We start from the raw sequence: 17,325 nt of genomic DNA on the forward strand, positions 1-17,325 counted from the left end.
CGGCTAAGCAGCATCCCACACAGAACACAAAAAGAGAAACTGTTTAAGAACCTGTGCTTTATGAATGATATTCAACAGAAATTTAACAACAGACTAACTTCCTTTGTCCACTTCCTCTCTATAACTTATTGGGAATAAATGGCAGGATGCGGTCTCCTGTTCCATTCTTTCCTCATCGCTCTGTTATGTGCACCCCACCTTCTCATTTCAGTCTTCACTGTGGGACAGCGATATCGCCACACTGCCCAGGCATCTGTCATTGATGGCATGAGTGGAAACCAAAGGGAAGGCACAGCTGAAACTCCAGCATGACACTGGAATTCCCACATTTGACACAGTGCTGACAGGAGGTAGAATTGTAGAATATCCTGAGTTGAAGGGATCTATAAGTATCATCATGTCATTACTAAACTACCCCTCTCCCAAACCATGGAAATCTCACCAACCCATGAGGAATGTCCATGTGGGTAAACCTGAAGAAAGTTTTTTCTTGATAGAACAGAGGTATCCAAACCACTCTAGCAATGTAACAAGACTTCCATCCACCTTCCCTCAGCCCCATGCAGACCAGCAAAGACGGCAAAGAGGAACTTGATGGGGCTTACATGGTCTTGACCATGAGAACTTCCACTCGGGGACAACCCCGAGCTTCCCACTGCAGAGAGGCAGTGTCACACGAGGACTAAGCGTGAGGACAAGCCAGTCCTCACAGATAACACCTCACCTGCCACAGATGCTGCCCATGGCTGAGGACAGTGTGACCCCGCAGACACAGGGGAGGAAGTCCCCCACCCAACAGGAAATCATTGCTGGGGCCCGTTCCGTATCTGCTACCTATCTGATGCAACACGGCATGATGAAAACAGGAAGGCAAAAGCAGTTTCAGAAATAAACAGCACTGAATTTAGCACGGGCATCAGGCTCCCTCTTTCTCCAAAAGAAGTCTGGGAGCTGCCCCTCCCCCCCATCCATGAAGAAGAAGAGCATTTGGTTCTCAGCAGGAGACTCCGCTGCTCAGGTGAAGCAAAAAGAACTCCACTCAGCGGTTTCTGAATGCTTGCTGTACTTTAAAAGTGTTTGAGATACCTTTGGGTTGCTGTGACTTCACATGCTTAGTGGTGCTAGTTAGCTCACAGACAGAGGTTAAGCGGCTGCTCAGCCTCCAGGGAAATCACTATGGGAATCGCTACTGCTTTGAAGTCAGCGGGCGCCCCAGCCTGCCCCCCTTTCGTTACACCATCTCTGCCTTACAGATTAATGCAATCCCAGCACAGACAGCCATCTTTCATCCCAAATATCTCTTCATTTCCCAAATGTCTTCTCAAATTTGAGAACATGGAGGAATTTCATCCCCAAGTTAGCCAACTGTTTGCACTGTTTGCCTTTGGCTGAAAATAGTTAGGAGCAGCAGATTAATATCCCTTCTACCTGTGTCACAGTTCCCACCCTCACTCTTCCTATCAAAGCCATTTGCCCAGCAAAAGGATACACAATGTCCTGATATTTTGCACATGTGCTCGTCTGTCCTGGAAGGTGCTCCAGCAACGTCTGAATGGTCCGTGCCTGCACTGGCTCCACCTGACAATGGCTGCTCTGAATCTGAGCAGTCAGGAGAAGGAATGGTTTCCAGATGAATAGCAAACTGTTGTTCTTTCATACTTCCCTTCTGCATCTCCAGCCAGAGCAATGAGACCTCCAAACTTTGATCAACGGGCCCATGACAATACTGACAACACAGTTTAGGCAGCTGCTGGCATCAGTCACGTTCCCATTTCACCACTCATCCCTCAAGGCAGTAGGCCAAGCTAGCAGCTGCAGAATTCCTCATCATCTCACTATAACCTCCTCGAAGGAAGCTTATGGCTCCCCATCAAAGGCTGAAGCAACCCCTTTGGGAACACCCTTCTCATTTTCCTAGGCAGTCACTGCTTTCTTACCTGACAGAGGAAGAGGTGAAGAGCACGAGATGTGGCCTCTGGCAGCTCTAATAAGTTGGCTTCTGCCACTTCCTGGAGAATCTGGCCGATTTCTTTTTGAGAAATGATATTGCTACTCTGATATTTCAGAAACTTGAACAAAGGAAACAAGAGAGGCATTCATTAACAAATGACCCACAGACTCCAATAGTGACTCATCAGCTGAAAAGACCTCTTCTATGTTAAAGGATGCTGCAGCATGCTCATCACAGGCCTGATTTTATACCACTTCTAATAGAACCAGTGCAAATATCCATGTTGGTGGTGCTCTGACTCATAACTTGTTTTGGTTTAGGTCAGGCAAAAATCAAAAGGAACCAAGTATCCCTTTAAAGTGTAACAAGAATAGCAAAGATCCACAGACACATCATGTATTTGGAGAGAGAAGGTTCACATAAATAACCCCTTCCTCTCATCCACTACCACAAGGGCTTCATCGTCAGTGTTTCTGCTGGGTAGGAGCACACTCCCTCTCCTGCTCCTAGGCTCCAGATACACTGGGGTCATACACTGCAGTAATTCCCTGACCTGAAAAGTTGGGTCTGTAAGGTCAAAGATGGAGAGAGAAGCTGTGATGCCAAGCAGAGCCCTGCTCTCCAAAGGGCCAGAGCACATTCCCGTGCTGGCAACAGCAGCTGCACATTCTCTGTAGTCTTCCCCTCTCCTCCCCAGGGGTCCTAGGTGATGCAAATCAACGCTACAAACACCAAAAGAACAGGACGTGCTCACTAAGAGCAGTAAGTTTCTGCACAGTGTGGAAAGGAAGTTCACTTCAAAGTATAATTATTATAGGACACAAATATAGTGACGGACAAAACCACAGCAGTATCCAAGATTGTGTATGTGCAGAAGTAAGTTCCAGTAACCAACTCAGATGCACTGTACCAACATAGAAGAAAAAACAGAACAGCCTACCCTCCCCTCTCTCACCAAAGTCATGAGCCTGAGAATTTCTGGCTGCAGAATGGACTTCTGGCTCCCACTGAGTAGTGTCAAGAGCAGGAATCTGTGCCAGGGCTGCGAAGCAACATGTCGCGCTGGAAGAGAAGGAGAAGCCACTCAAAGACAACTTTAAAATCCGACAAGTGACAGGCTGGACCTGGAAAAGGAGTCTTCAACTCTGACCCTGTGTTTTCACTTCTGGACCCCAAGCTGTGAAACACTAAGGGGGTATTTTGCTCTGTAGTTACTTGCTTTAAATCTGTCATTCTTTGGCAAGAGTTCAGTCATGAGGACAAACGCTTAACAGCTTTTTAAAACAGAAAATACATTTTGTCCACCTTAGTGCTTATACAGGAAGAGAAACCTTCTTGTGGGGTTCACATTATAAAATAGTAACGGAGATATCTTTAGCCCAAGGTTTTAAAAATAATACCCTCTGGTTTCAATATGAGGACAAGGTTCCTGACCACGGGTTTTATTTAGCTGCAGAATACTCCTTGGGTAATGAAGGAAGACCTATAACATAAGCTGCACAAACTGAGCCTGGATCTGCATCAGAGAGCATACTGCAGGGACCAACCACGCCGATGGCAGCACTGCAAACAGTCAGTAGAGAAAATGTTCCTAATTAGAAGTGTATATGATAAAGAGAGGTTTGACTCAAGGTCACCGTCTGTGACAGTATGAAATCTCTCACTGAACTCTAATGTTAAGTTGTATTACTTTGTGCTTATTGCTGGTTGAGAGCATATGATGGATGGACAATTACAACAGATCAGCTGATATAACTTGCTATACCCTGACAGTTCACCAATGGGTTTGAGCCCTTTGCTTCAGAAAGATTCCTTTTCCACTGGCAGGTGGATAACCTCCCTGTAGCCACTACAACAGTCTTGTCCATGGTAAAGGAACACCAAAAAGAATTGAGTAAAGTGTTGGTGGGGGGGTTATTTCAGCTGCTGGAAATGCGAAAGTACCAGCTCTGTGCAGTGAGCCTGCTCTGCACATCTGCAAACATCTGTGGACCAAGAGAGAATTTTAGAAAGCCTCAAATGAGGAAACTTCTAAAGGCAGAGTCCAGGCCACAGTCTTTGTGCTGTTCTCACTTCTTCTAGTCAAGCACTGTGATGACCCTCATTCCACTTGGGATAAGGAGACTCATTGTCAGTGTTGTGAACTGCACCACAGTAAGAATTTAGGCAGCCAAAGTGAAGGGTTCAGCTGAAACATTTTGTTATCTTAATCCCAAATCAGTGTAATGTCCTCATAACATGCCTTTTAATAGACTCCCTTCAGCTACTGGCTGTCATTCATCTGCGCTATTATATTTTCATTCAACAGCTTCCTCTCTCCCAATAATGTCTTTTTTGTCTGGCGTTCATTCACTCCATTCCCCTCTCTTTCTGTGTTTACACAACTGATTTGAACAGATCAGAGTACAGAGAACTAACTTTCTGTTTTATGAACACAGCCAGCATTTCTATTTTGTGACAGGAGGCTGACAAAGAGCAGAAGGGTCTTCTCTTCCCCCAACTGTACAACACTGTCATATGTTATACTGCTGACATGGTATACATTTGGTCTGACACAGACTCCTGAAACCAAGGTCTGCATTTGCCCCTGGAAATATAGAATTTCCAGCTTCCATTCTCTAAGGCTGTTTACTACTCTCTTCTCCCTTCATATCCCTTAGGGACAAACTGCGGCCAACAACTCTGTGTGGAAGACACATCATATTCACATCTTCCCTCCTCTATATTTATGGTCTAAAAGTTTGTTAAATTGGCCTGGAAGTGAAAGACTGACTACTCTTATATTGCTTCATTTCCTAAATCTTTCATTCTTATCATATTCTATCATATTAGGGTGTGGGGTGGTAGTGGCTATTTTGTTCTGGAGAACATCTTGGTATTCACAGCCCAAGTGAGGGCTGACTCCTACAGGGGAACCAGGCACTGTGATTTCATCCCACAAAGCACATGATTAACTTTGATCACACAAATAATTTTTCTTACTGGGCATAAACTCATTAGGCATATGCTCCAGGGCCTTACAGGAATCACTGCAAGAGGGAAACCCAGTGGAAGGAAGGATAGGAAGACTTTACCAACATCCTGGTTCTTCACATACAGGTATTCCAGTAAGGTTTCCAGGCAGGCAACCACAGCTTGAGAAAGCAGCAACTCTTTCTGGAATCCCAAGAGGGGAGAAAAAAGAAGAAAAAACAAGCAGTCAACAGCTACTGCAAGAGGAAAATTCATAAAGTGGCAGGCTCTGAAGAGCATGCAGCACAGGAAAATAACAGCCTTCACCTCCTTCACAGGATGTAGCATATTGCAAATTATCTGTCATGTCAAGGAGCCAGACAAAGGCACGAGTACTTATTCTGAGATGAAAAAATTAAGTAACTGTCTCCAAAGAATAAAGACAGGGACCCAACATTGCTTAAGAGAGTTAAATGTAAACCGATGTACTATCCCCTGGAGCCCAACACCGCTTGAGTGAGTAAATGTAAGCTGATGTATTTTCCCCCAAAGTACCTTGCCAGGGCTGTGGAGGAGGGACTGAGATGTGATATATTTTTCCCACCTCTGTCCCTATGGGTGTGGAGCCCCCGCAGAGCAGGAGACAGGTAACAGAAATTGTCCTCAACACACAAAATTTAAGCTCTCCAGTTCAGCAGCAGGGAGTTCTACATAGCTTGATTTACGTTCTTTCACACTACACCATGTTGTGCATACTGCAGCAAGAGCATTTTCCCTCCTCCTCATCACGTGTCTGTAAGGGGTGGAAAATGCAGGCAGAAGGAAAGAAAAGGCAGACCCCTTTCATTCTGCAATGATTTCTCTTCAGGTTAGTTTATCTGTGTTGTTCCAAAACTGGTGTTTTATATACCTGCAAGTAGACGTGCACCAAAAGGTTCTGCAGGCTGACAACAAGAGAGAAGACCTGCTGCATGGTGAGGGGGTGCAAGGCAGCATCCTCCAGCAACGACGGCTGTGGTTGCGCAGCACCTTGGGCTGTGTTTTGGACAACAGTTACCAGCAGGGAGGAGAAGTTCTGTCGCAGGATGGCTCTCAGGAACTGCATGATGCTCACTAGACAGGGAGCCACAATAATGGATCAGTACTTTCCTCTCCCCTGCCCTGTGTGTTAGTGCCTGCGCAGTAGCATGGGAGAGGTGAGGAGAGAAAATTTGGACTTAAGGACTCAGTGGAATTGCCCAGCACCTGCCCACAACTGCAGGCAGGAATGGCAAGTTCCCTTGTTCACCTCCTCCACACATGACACTGTCTCAGTTCACACAGTTCCAGATGTCACTGTCAGCCTCCAAGGAGGAGGTGTCCAAACAGACAGTAGAACTCCAGGCAGTTCCCCTTTGCCCCTTCTCGCAATCAGTTATCTAGTCTCAAAGCTTCCAGATTACCAACACCTGCACCTTCCCATCTAAAGTCACCAGATCTCCCTTCTTGCCTGTAACATCATATAAGCAGCTGATCCCAGTTAAATCCCCATAACAGACACAAAATACCTAACAGCAGGACTGGCTTCTTATTCCTGAAGATGACTGCATTAAGGACTTGTCTTAGGTCTAGAGAGAGTGTCTGGTGAACCTGCAAGAGAATGAAATGAAGAAAAATGGCAACAGCCATCACCAAACTTGGCTGTACCTCAGCCACCGAGCCAAGAAGCCAAAAGCCAGCAGTGACGACAAGGCTCTGGTCCTGCCTGCTCAGCATTGGAAGCCTGCAGAGAGCCTAAGGCTAAGAACCTCCTTACAGATGAGCACATGAAAGCATACATAAAGGAGGCAGAGGAGGTTAGGAACTTGGGAACAAGGGGAAATGGGAAAGGTGGGCTTGAAAGGGGAGTCTGCAAAACCGTTACCCCCACAGAACAGCCATGCAGCAGTGATGCCATGAAGGATCACAGAGCCCCAGAGGGGCTCAAACTTGCTCTCTTCAGCAAGCAGAGAGGTGGCACGGAGCATGGGCATCAAGACCACAGTTCTTTCCAGCTGTCTTTATGAAAAGAGGAACATTCAATACAAGAGCTAGGAGTACCTGCTGTCGCAGAGTGGCTCTTGTTACTTGTGCAAGCACTGGCAAGCCAAAGCCTTTAGTAGCATACCACCAATGATCCATGTTTACCCACAGGCTTCTGCTAAAGCCACTAGCAGTAGCACAACTAAGACACAAGCTTGCTATGGCCAGGCAAGTCCTCATTGTTAACACTCACCTGAGGTGAATGTGAGCAACACACATTTTTGGAGCCATGAGCTGCAGGCTCAGAAATACAGCCTGGCATCAGTCCATATTTGCAATCACAAGGGATCTCTGCAGAGGCCCCCAAGTTGCACTGGTGTAGCTTTAGCAACGCTGAGCAGCAGAAAGCAGCAAAGTGACTCCTCCTCCTATCCTCTCTTCTTCCCCTCAGCAGATTAGAAACATTGAAGCTCAGAAGTGCTGAAGATTAGAAACACTTAAACATCCTTGAACCACTTCAGTTTGCCATCTGTATCTGTAATTTCTTTGCACGTCTCCGGCTCAAGGAGGATTCTGGATTGCAGATCATAACATATCGAGCCAGTAAGATATGGATGAAATCAAACAACAAGTTTATAACCCACTAAATGATTGCACTTCAAGGATCAATATGAGCTGAGAGTCAATCCCAGAAGATGAAACTCAACACTAGTCACTCGAACAAAGTCCTTTTTGGGACTGGCACAATATTGACCATTCAAACACAACCCTGACCTGAAAACTGAGAAGCTAATTTGTGCTCAGCAGTTAATAAAGCAGAGACAGTCAGATGTTCCCATACATTCACACAGCTGATGGTCCCTACAAGTCCAATGTGACACTTAACCAGAGGCAGCACACCCATCAAGTAACAGGTACAGAGTCGGCCTAGTTTGATCTTCCCAAAAGTCTTCCCTCAACATTAAAAAAACAGTCTTTGCCTACCTGTGCTTATGTACGCGTGCCCTTAATGTGACTTTATCATCCATGAGCAGATGCACCAAAGAATATACCCTACTAGGCATAACCGCAGAAGTGGAGTTCAAAACTCACGACGTGCTGTTTAACTCCATCTCAAAAGAGGGAAGACAGGCCTGGGTAGGTACTTCAGAAGGAAGTGTTATCACCTTGGGTGGGCATTAGAAAGTTTTCCATTCCCTCTAACCTGTAGTTCCAATAGCAGCTGACAGCTCCAGCTTAGCTCTCTTGTTGGACTGCAAAGCATCAAATACAATGACAGCTGCCTAAATTCAAAGGAGCTTGCTAACATTAAATACTTATTTGACAATGAGAGGTTTGGACTGTGACTGCTGATCATTTTACTGTCAAAAAGAAAAGCATGGGAGCTGTTCCTCCCATCACCAAAGGCTTTAAAATGTATTTCACTCTATCCTGAAGAAGAAAGTGGTTTGGACCGGGAGGGCTGGGTACAGTGTGTTTCCCCACCCAGCATTTCTGTCCATCTCTAACTCTGCAATGATTTGTGTCTCACTCTTCAGCAACATGCTAGCTTCCAGTCCAGCTGGAGAAGGGCAGCAAGGAATAACATGTAGACAATAATAAAAAGGCAACAAGGACAAGCAGATTCCAGGCCAAAGCCAACCACTTTCCCCTGCTAAGGAAGAATTATTTTTTAAAGGTTTCACAAGTCCAGGGTTCTGAACACTAGAATGGCTCTAACCTCAGTGTTGTAACGATGCTGATAAATTAAGAGGGAAGCAGCCAACAGCCATCCTGAGCTTAGCAAGGCATCCTCAGACGACAGGTAGGTAGGTTCAGAGGGAAAAGACCACACCCAGGTGCACTCCAAAACCTTCTGGAGGAGCTCGAGCAAGGACACATTGGAGAGCAGCACTGCCACTGCTGTATGGGAGAAACAGAATCAGAATCATAGAATCACAGAATCACGGAATCACAGATTCATAGAATCACAGAATGGCTTGGGTTGTAAGGGATTTCAAGGATCATTCGGTTCCAGCCTCCCTGCCATGGGCAGGGTTGCCAGCCATTAGATCAAGTACTAAACCAGCCTGCCTAGAGCTCCATCCAAGCTGGCCTTGGACACCTACAAGGACGAGGCATCCATAACCTCTCTGGGATACCTGTTCAAGCACCTCACCACACTCTCAGTGAAAAATTTCCCCCTGATATCTAATCTAAATCTTCCCTCCTGCATGGGAAATCGAGCCAATTTGCAGAAGTGTAGGCCATCCAGCTGGTTTAAGATATTGCTGAACAAGAGAAGTGGCCAGTGCTCTACTTCTACACTGACTCCTGGATGATGGCAAGTGCCCAGTGGGAGTGGTTACAGCAATGGAAGCAGAGGAACTGGCAACACAGAGGCAGACCCATCTGGGCTGCTGCACTATGAATCAAAGAGGCTGATGGGATGTTGCAGGTTAAATCAGCTTGACAAGCAGAAGAGAATTGCAGAGCACACCCCTGCTGCTGTGAGGCAGCCCTAGCTGCCACAGCTCGTCAAGCTAAGGCTGTCCAGTTATACCAGTATTCATCTCCCACAGCACAAACGACTACTCAGGCTGCTAATAAAGTAACCAGCCTTCAGCCAACACAGCTAGGAGGTTGGTTATTGCTGCCTCTATTATTGTTTAATTTTTTGAACCACGGCAATCACCAGGACAATTCAACAGGGCACCAAAGCCCCACTGCTGTTTTTTATGAAGAAGAAAAATACAACAGTTCTGCCTCGCAACAGCCAACTCCTGAATCATCAGAAGGCAGCAAATACAAAACAAAACCCTCATTCTAAAAAGAAAAAATTATCCCAAACACAAAGTGTTTTCTGTTAACCATAATGCTGCATCAGAAAGGGGAAAAATCCACCTTACCTGCTGAGACAGTTAGAATACAATCTCTGATGGCCAAGCCACAACCTTGCAGAGATTAACTCACCGATCAATACAATCTTGCCTCACCTCTCTGTTGACTACAAGGTGTTGTCTGATGAAGGCTACAGTACAGAAAATTCAAAGATGGCTGCAGGAGGTCTGTGTCTTTCGGCCTGCATTTCCCACAGAGGTTACTGACTGGAAACAAAAGAACATGTGTAACACAGACACCAACATAATGCAGCATCTCGGCACAAAAAAGAAGTCAGTCAGTGGGGAGTGAATTCAGACTAGAGCAACACAACCTGAAGCAAAATTAAACAGAGCATGGTACAGACAAAGCAACAGGCCCTAGAGTGTCTGCTTTAGACCAGACAGTGCAGTGGAGGGTGATAACAGATGTGTGCATGTGGGAGAATAAAAACAAAACAAACAACAACAAAAACAACAGAGAAGGGAATATTAAAGGACATATCTCACACTGGGTAGTAAAGAATCCAAGAACTACAGACTATTAGATAAGTTACCTGTTTCCAGAGAGCAAATATGATCCTAATACTGGGTAGACCATAAAAAACCACGTGCCCATTTCACATGGTGACAGAGGATGGTGGGAAGACCTCTGCTCCTCCACCCTCACAGACTGCTCACAGAAGTAATAAATGAGCCATGCTTTTTGGAAGCACCAAACATTTAGGAACAGTGTTTAGCAAGAATTTGTGAGGGAAATCCAGGACTGCAGGGCTCAGCAGCACTATCATAGGAGATCTTTTGGAAAGCTTAAATTCTAAGTAAGCAGTGCTCAAAAAAAAATAATACAGATCGACATCCCTACACCCCTTCCATCTGCAGGCTGGTTTTGTGTAGGCCTCATCAGAGAACAGCACTTTTCCTTCAAGAAGATAGACTGAGGAGTAAAGCAGGGAATGAAGGGGTGGCTGGGGCAGAGAGAGAGTTGTGTTGGAAAAAAACCTAACAGAACAGAAAGTAAAAGCAGAAGGAGCTTTTGACTTCTGGGAGCAGCTAAGCTGTGCTCTGAAATTCTTAAGAAAAGCTGCTATAAAAAAGATGCAATTCTTTCACAATCCCAGTTCCCTTGGTTAATGAACGTCTGAGAAACTGCTTCCTTACAAGGACAACACAGGCAGCCCTGAGACATGGAACATTTCTAATTCAAAGTGATAGTTCTTCAAAGTCTTCTGTAGAAATCAATTTGTCAGAGCAGAAAGAGGTGAGAGGATGGATCAGCTGAATACTCTTCTAGTGTCCTTCATTGATGGCCTGCACGAATCTCCAATTGCCAGGCAAGAGGAGAGAAGTCATCTATTAACAATCAGCAGATGAGAGCAGGTCAGGATATGTGGAATAAACAAACACACTCCTCTCTTCTATGTCTCTGGGGTAGAGCAGGCAAGTCCTGCTGATGGCTGGGACCAATATGATCTGGATTCACACCCCAGGGGAAGTCTGGGTACACTAGGCTGCTGGTCCCTGCTGGCTGGTTCACAGGACATCCCTGGGGTGAGAATCTCAGTACTGTATTAGCAAGTGTCCTGGTTTCAGCCAAAACAGTGGAGCCAACAGCTTGCCTGAATTAGACACAGAGTTGTTCCATACCAAGTAACATGATGTGGAAAGCTGTAAAGCTGTGGAGAGTTTGTTGGGGGCAGCCGCTGCTCAGGGGTTGTTGTGCATTGGTCAGGTGGGTGGTGAGACTTTGTGTTGTAGTGGGGTGTCAATCAGGAGGCAGTTGTGTTGTTAGCTGGGTGTCAGTTGGCAGGTCACAAGTAATTGCATCGTGGGTATATATATTCTGTTATATTGCATATTTGTTTCCATTTTCCTCTCTTCTGTCTTAGTAATAGTCTTTATCTCAACCCATGGGTCTATTTTGTTTCCAGTATCTTCCTCATCCCACTTGGAGGAGGTGTGAACTGCGTGGTCTTTAGATGCCTGCTGGGCTAAACCACAGCAGCAAGTATGGATAGGGAAGGATGATACGCAGAGCACATCAGCACAGCATATATCACATCAACAACAGTTGCAGACTCTGAAATCAAGTCACAGCCATAAAAATACTTCAGCCACCTTGCGAGGTTTTCAAACAACAAATGTATTGCACAAGCAAGAGGCAGAAAAACTGCATTTTGTTGCCTAAACTGGTAACAAGGGCTCTTTGCAACACTTCGGCTATGAAAGTATCTTAAAACAACGGTAGGCTTAATGCAAGGCACACCTCTCAAAAGACGAAAAGCCAGCCCCTAATCATCTCATGTAATAACTACCAAAACAGATCAAAGCCCCCTGGGGGGCAGATGCACACAGACTCACCCTGGTGAAGCAGCTTGAAGTCTGTGCTGTCCAGCTCCCTCATGCCCTTGCTCCGCAGCTGCACCAGGAATAGGAGGTTCAGCAAAACGGGCAGGTTCCTGTTAGCTAAGAAGGATACTGACAGTTTAGTTTGTCAGTTAACTTTAAAATTCTACCTCTGTATGCAAGAACGGGGCTTCAGACCACCAGCTTCACAGGGCAACCACATCCCTCCCTAGTATATTCACTCCTCTACAGCAGTGCAAACAGGTAAGGATTTTGTACTGTATAGACCATACCTACAGCAATCAACTATCATTTCCAGAAAATGTCTTCACAAAGACTCAGGAGTTTTCTGTTTTGATGACAGAATATTTACAGGTGTATTGAACATTAACATGTTCTTGATGGAATTTGCCTTTCTGAATGAGGCTGCCAGTACCCTTGCTAATTAATTCAAGACGTGCACAATTCCAAAAAAGATAGATCTGGCAGATGCCAACATCGCATTCTTTATGCACATCTCGCAGCATCATACTCTATCATGCTCCTACTTTTAACATCCCCTCTTCTCCAGCCTACCAGACTTTCCTCAAGCTAGGGCAAAACAACTGCCCCTTTCAAACTTCCATCTCAACTTCAGGCAATGAAAACCCCCAAACAAACAGAGCAGTTGGTAGTGTTAGTGCTCCTCTCAGGGACAGTCAAAAGCTGCGCTGGACTCCTATCCTAGAGGAGCCAAGGACATCCTAGCACTGCTCTCTCTTTCAGTTCAGACTCATAGGCAGCTTTACACAGCACCTTTAATGATAGGATAACAGTCCCTACTCCACTGCCAGGGCTAGTAAGGAAAACAGAGATTTCCTCCAGTCACAACCCTGCTAAAAGTTTGAAAGAATTAACAGAATTGTGAAATCTGATAATATCACAGATCCTGTTTGGGGATCGATATCATGAATTATTCATATGATGTCTGTGCCCAGCCTCTGTGTCCTGGAAACCATCTGAATTCAGGCACACCCAGCTGTCTTGCACAGAGAGGAGGCAGGAAGGATTATGTCTTTCAGGAAGACTTACCAGCACAGCTTTCCATGTGAATACCTAGGGCAATATAAACTTGCCTCAGTTTAATAATCACACCTTGATAAAAGAACAACCTTAATTCTGAAAAAGATTCTCTCACTTCAAAACAAGAATCTCTGGAAAAGAAAATTAAATCAGTACAGTTCTGTTTGTACATTTCCTCATGTAGGTAAGTACCAAAGCTACAACAGCAGCTCAAAAACACTTCATCCCAGACTGTATGATTCCAGCCGCCTCCGTGGTTAGTTGATCACACAACAAGACCCCAGTCAAAGAAGGAGGTCACCTTGTAAGGAGGCCGAGCTACTCTCTACCAGCAGCTGCTGCAGAATATGTAGGAACTGATTCCGGAGGAGGTCACAGACAAATGCATCCTCATTTATTTCCAGAAAGGTCCTTAGAGCCATTAACACCTTCTGAGCCACCTCCACAGAACTTGAACAGACCAGGTCCTGAGAGGGAAGAAACACACACATTATCCTTCTGCCCTGATTAGGGAAAAATCACTGCTATTTAATACCATTATGCTAATCTGGTGTCTTGGGAAACATTCTAATAAAGCACAGTTCAGATTAAGTATGTCCTGATTAAATGGAGTACTGAATAAAATAGGAGGACTCTCTTCTGATAGGCATCGCTGACTAATATCCTGTTTAAAGAATGTACTTGGCTATGGACCCCCCCCCCCCCCATCCAGCACAAAAGAGTAGAGGAAACATTTTTTAAGGTCAAGGCTTTAGAAAAAAAAATGGTTTCACAAAGCCAGGGCCCTGTTTCCAAGAACACGGAGCCTCTGGCACTTCTGCTCTCCTTGTTGTTTTGAAAAATCAGGCTGCATATTAAGATGCTTGCCTAAAATCAGGCTTGTGAGTCAGTTCGTAATTAGTCATTTTCAGAAGACTCAGGCTGGCAGCCTACTATCTACAATAGCAACACAACAGCTAAACTGCATGAAATGTACATAAACCAGACAAGCAATCACTCAGTCACTGAAAATGGAAGAGTCACGTATACAGCATTCAGCCCACAAGCCTTCCTGAATACAGAGCTCTGTCTGGAGTCTCTGAGCTAAATCCCACAGCCAGTAGCCTTAATTTGGGCATTCGTTTGTTGCTAAGGTGTTTAATATTAAATTTACCTGCACAGCATGTATAGATGCAGTTCCATAAAGACAAGGCAGAAAATGCCCCATAGTGCTGACATAATGAGATAGTCAACATAAATTACATCAGCACTACCATTCCTCTCCTCTCCCAGTAGTCCTGGCCACTGCATTGCAAATGGTACAGGAGAATGAGGTAAGCAGGAACAAAAACTGTTCTGAGCAACGTTACCAATCCCGGAACCTGCCCTGAGCCTTTTCCTCCTGCTACCTTCCCCTGTCACACAGTTGCCATGCATTCAGATCAGGATGAAGGAGAGGGAGTGGGTTTTGGGAACCCCTACTCAAGAAAAGCAGTTAAGGTAAGAACAGGCTGCCTCTGCCATAAGAAAAAAAGTCTTTAGCCTGCCTAATTCCTGCCCACATCTGAGACATTCGGGAATAAAGGCTTGAGAGTTGTCTGCACAATCTGCTCCACTTACATATATCTACTCCATATGAAATTCAAGAATGTAATCTAATAGCAGTATGCTGTAGCCACTCTGAGAGATCAGCTCAGATCTGGAGCATGGAGAAGACAAGTGGGCCAGTGTGTGATCATTGCCACCTTCGTCCCCAGGTAAGCACACATAGCACAAAATAGTGCTAACCAAGGGCCACAGCCTTCCTGGTGCTGGTAAATGCATCACTGTATTAACATTTTTCTCCCTTCTCAGGAGGCAAGGTCTCAGATGAAGCCACCAACCATCTATTCTATATAATCCAGACTTTTATTAAAAGCAGAAAAGCAAATAAATCATCCTTGGAAGGGCATTCATTTTTGTTTCACCCCACCATGCTGAGGCCTTCCATTTTACTAGTGGATTCTCAAGCTGAGGTTATTCACCTTGTAAGTTTTGTTTATATCTGACACCATATTTATTTCAGGACATTGCACTGTTTTATTAGGCCATCTAAATTCAGATTGATTATGCTCTTCCCTAGCTTAGAGGTAGATTGTCAAAGCCTGTGATTTATTACAACTCACTTTAAAGATTGGGACAGAGCTAAATTAATTTATTTCTGCACAAGTACATGGCAGGACAGGAAAGGGGAAAGTGGGAATGCTGCACGATTCAGAGAAAGAACCATCATTTCCCTTTTGTGTAGTGATAGACTTGTGATGTATATATCTGCTTTAGTTTGTGGAGTGATGGGTTCCAGAACTACTGCCAAAGGTAATAGGGTTGACAAGCCTCTTGGGACACTTTGTTAATTTGCACTGGTTTGTCAACTCATTGATCACTTTTACTACAGCTCTGGCAATGGTATAAAATGCTTGAATACCATTACTTACCCCATAACATCTCTCTAACTGTTAAAGAACCGTCTTATGGAAAAGCTCTTCTGTCAGTCATTTCTGTAATCTGGGATATTAAAATTTACTTTACAGTGTCCAAGGTCAGAACAAACACGTGCCAGTCTGTAATGCCGCAAGGGCACCCACTCAGAATCAAACCTGGCTTCAAACATGGACTGTCAGCAAACGCCTGTTTGCTGACATTGGTTTATATTCTCAATGATACATTAAACATATGTAGAATCTAAAAAACTCCTACTGTAACAGGCTGGAGAAGAAACATCACAGCTGTTAGCTTTCGGCATAAATGTAAATCTCGTGTTCTTGTGTGGAAATATCAGCAAGGATTTACTTATGCAACTGTCTAAGCTGTCATGGGACAAGTGGCCACCAATGGAGGGGTGACAGGGCAGGTGGGAGAGGTGGAAGAGAGAGAAGAGCTCTGAGTTTTGTATTTTATCTTTGAAGAGCAATGCAATGTGCTACTTGCAGTTCTGAAAACTCTGAGCAGTGCAAAAATCTCTGACAAGACTCTCCAGTTAAAAGCAAACAAAAGAAAAAACCCGAGCAAACAGAAATCCATGCCCTCGAGACCTGCTCTCTGCATGCTGCTTTTGAATGTTCTTTGATCCTCATATCCTTCCCATCTATTAGCAGCATACCATTGCTTCTAAATTAGCAAAGCAACTTCTTAAAAGGCTGCCCCAAAAGAATCTAGACTACCCAGCTGTGTGTCTGGATAGAGAAAGGAAAAAGCCCACGATTTCTTTGCACGGTAGACACCAGCAGCATCCTCAGACCCCTTCCTAGCCAACTCTCAAAATTCCCTTTCAATCACAGTGAATGGATGACGGAGAAAGAGGGAGCACATACTCACAATCCCATTTTCTGTATTTGGCTTGGTGCAAGGTGGAAGCCTGTGTATAAACTCCTGGGCCCTTCTAGCAGAATCTTTGGCCTCAGAATAGCAGCACTAAGTGTTTTAATAACCAGAAGCCCTAAGTGGTCCCCCTAAGTTACAGCTAGGATGACAGTCTGTCCTTGTGAGTCACATACCAGTAAAATAAGTAAAATGCTGGAATTGCTCTTCAGAATGGGAAGTAAAGGGTTAGCATTGTTCAGCTGATCAGACGTGCCAAAAGCAGCTTCTTCAGTCTCCATATGATTGCAGTCTTCCCAGGAAAACCAGAGTTGCAGGACCTGGTGTCCAAATCTGCCCATAAGTTCAGGGTAGTGCAGGAAGAATTTCAGCAGCAGAGGACAATGAACATAGACCAAGCTCAGATCTGGGAGATTATCCAGGATCCTCTTTACGGTACACAATGACCTCTGGTAAGTGTGTGGGAGGGAAAGGGGGAGGTGGGGAGACAACAAAATAACAGCTAGAGAGTGAATATCCAAAAGCTAAAGCAGTGAGATTTTACTGTGAAAAACAATCACATTGCCTTTTAACTAGACAATCAAATATATCAGTTAAACATCATTTTGTGAAGCCCATTTGCATCACAAAGGCTAAGAGACTTGTAGGTTTTATACAGTGCTCAAAGCTGTGCAGCAGCAAAGGGCCATATGGGAACACTAGAAAGCCTGCTGCAGAGGCTGTGAATGTGTTCAGGAGATTGAAGCTATGAAATTTATAATATTCTGTGTGTGAATTCACAGCCTATCCAACGCATTTACGCTTCCCACGCAGACACAA

General features: G+C 44.8%; 1 protein-coding gene across 1 annotated transcript in view; it reads right to left on the reverse strand.

Annotated features, from left to right (window-relative positions):
- The window catches only part of MEI1 (meiotic double-stranded break formation protein 1), a 36,614-nt gene continuing 19,329 nt past the window's right edge, over positions 41–17,325 (reverse strand). The window contains exons 19-30 of the mRNA XM_021383952.1: positions 16,683–16,955; positions 13,472–13,637; positions 12,124–12,228; positions 9,880–9,990; positions 8,625–8,806; positions 6,451–6,532; positions 5,814–6,016; positions 5,026–5,107; positions 2,907–3,013; positions 1,938–2,069; positions 1,490–1,599; positions 41–253 (exon numbers count right to left, since the gene is read on the reverse strand). Of these exons, the coding sequence (XP_021239627.1) occupies positions 208–253; positions 1,490–1,599; positions 1,938–2,069; positions 2,907–3,013; positions 5,026–5,107; positions 5,814–6,016; positions 6,451–6,532; positions 8,625–8,806; positions 9,880–9,990; positions 12,124–12,228; positions 13,472–13,637; positions 16,683–16,955 (1,599 nt within the window). The 3' untranslated portion in view covers positions 41–207. The remainder of the gene's footprint in view (positions 254–1,489; positions 1,600–1,937; positions 2,070–2,906; positions 3,014–5,025; positions 5,108–5,813; positions 6,017–6,450; positions 6,533–8,624; positions 8,807–9,879; positions 9,991–12,123; positions 12,229–13,471; positions 13,638–16,682; positions 16,956–17,325) is intronic.

This window comes from Numida meleagris, chromosome 1, assembly GCF_002078875.1.
Source record: "Numida meleagris isolate 19003 breed g44 Domestic line chromosome 1, NumMel1.0, whole genome shotgun sequence".
NCBI lineage: Eukaryota > Metazoa > Chordata > Aves > Galliformes > Numididae > Numida > Numida meleagris.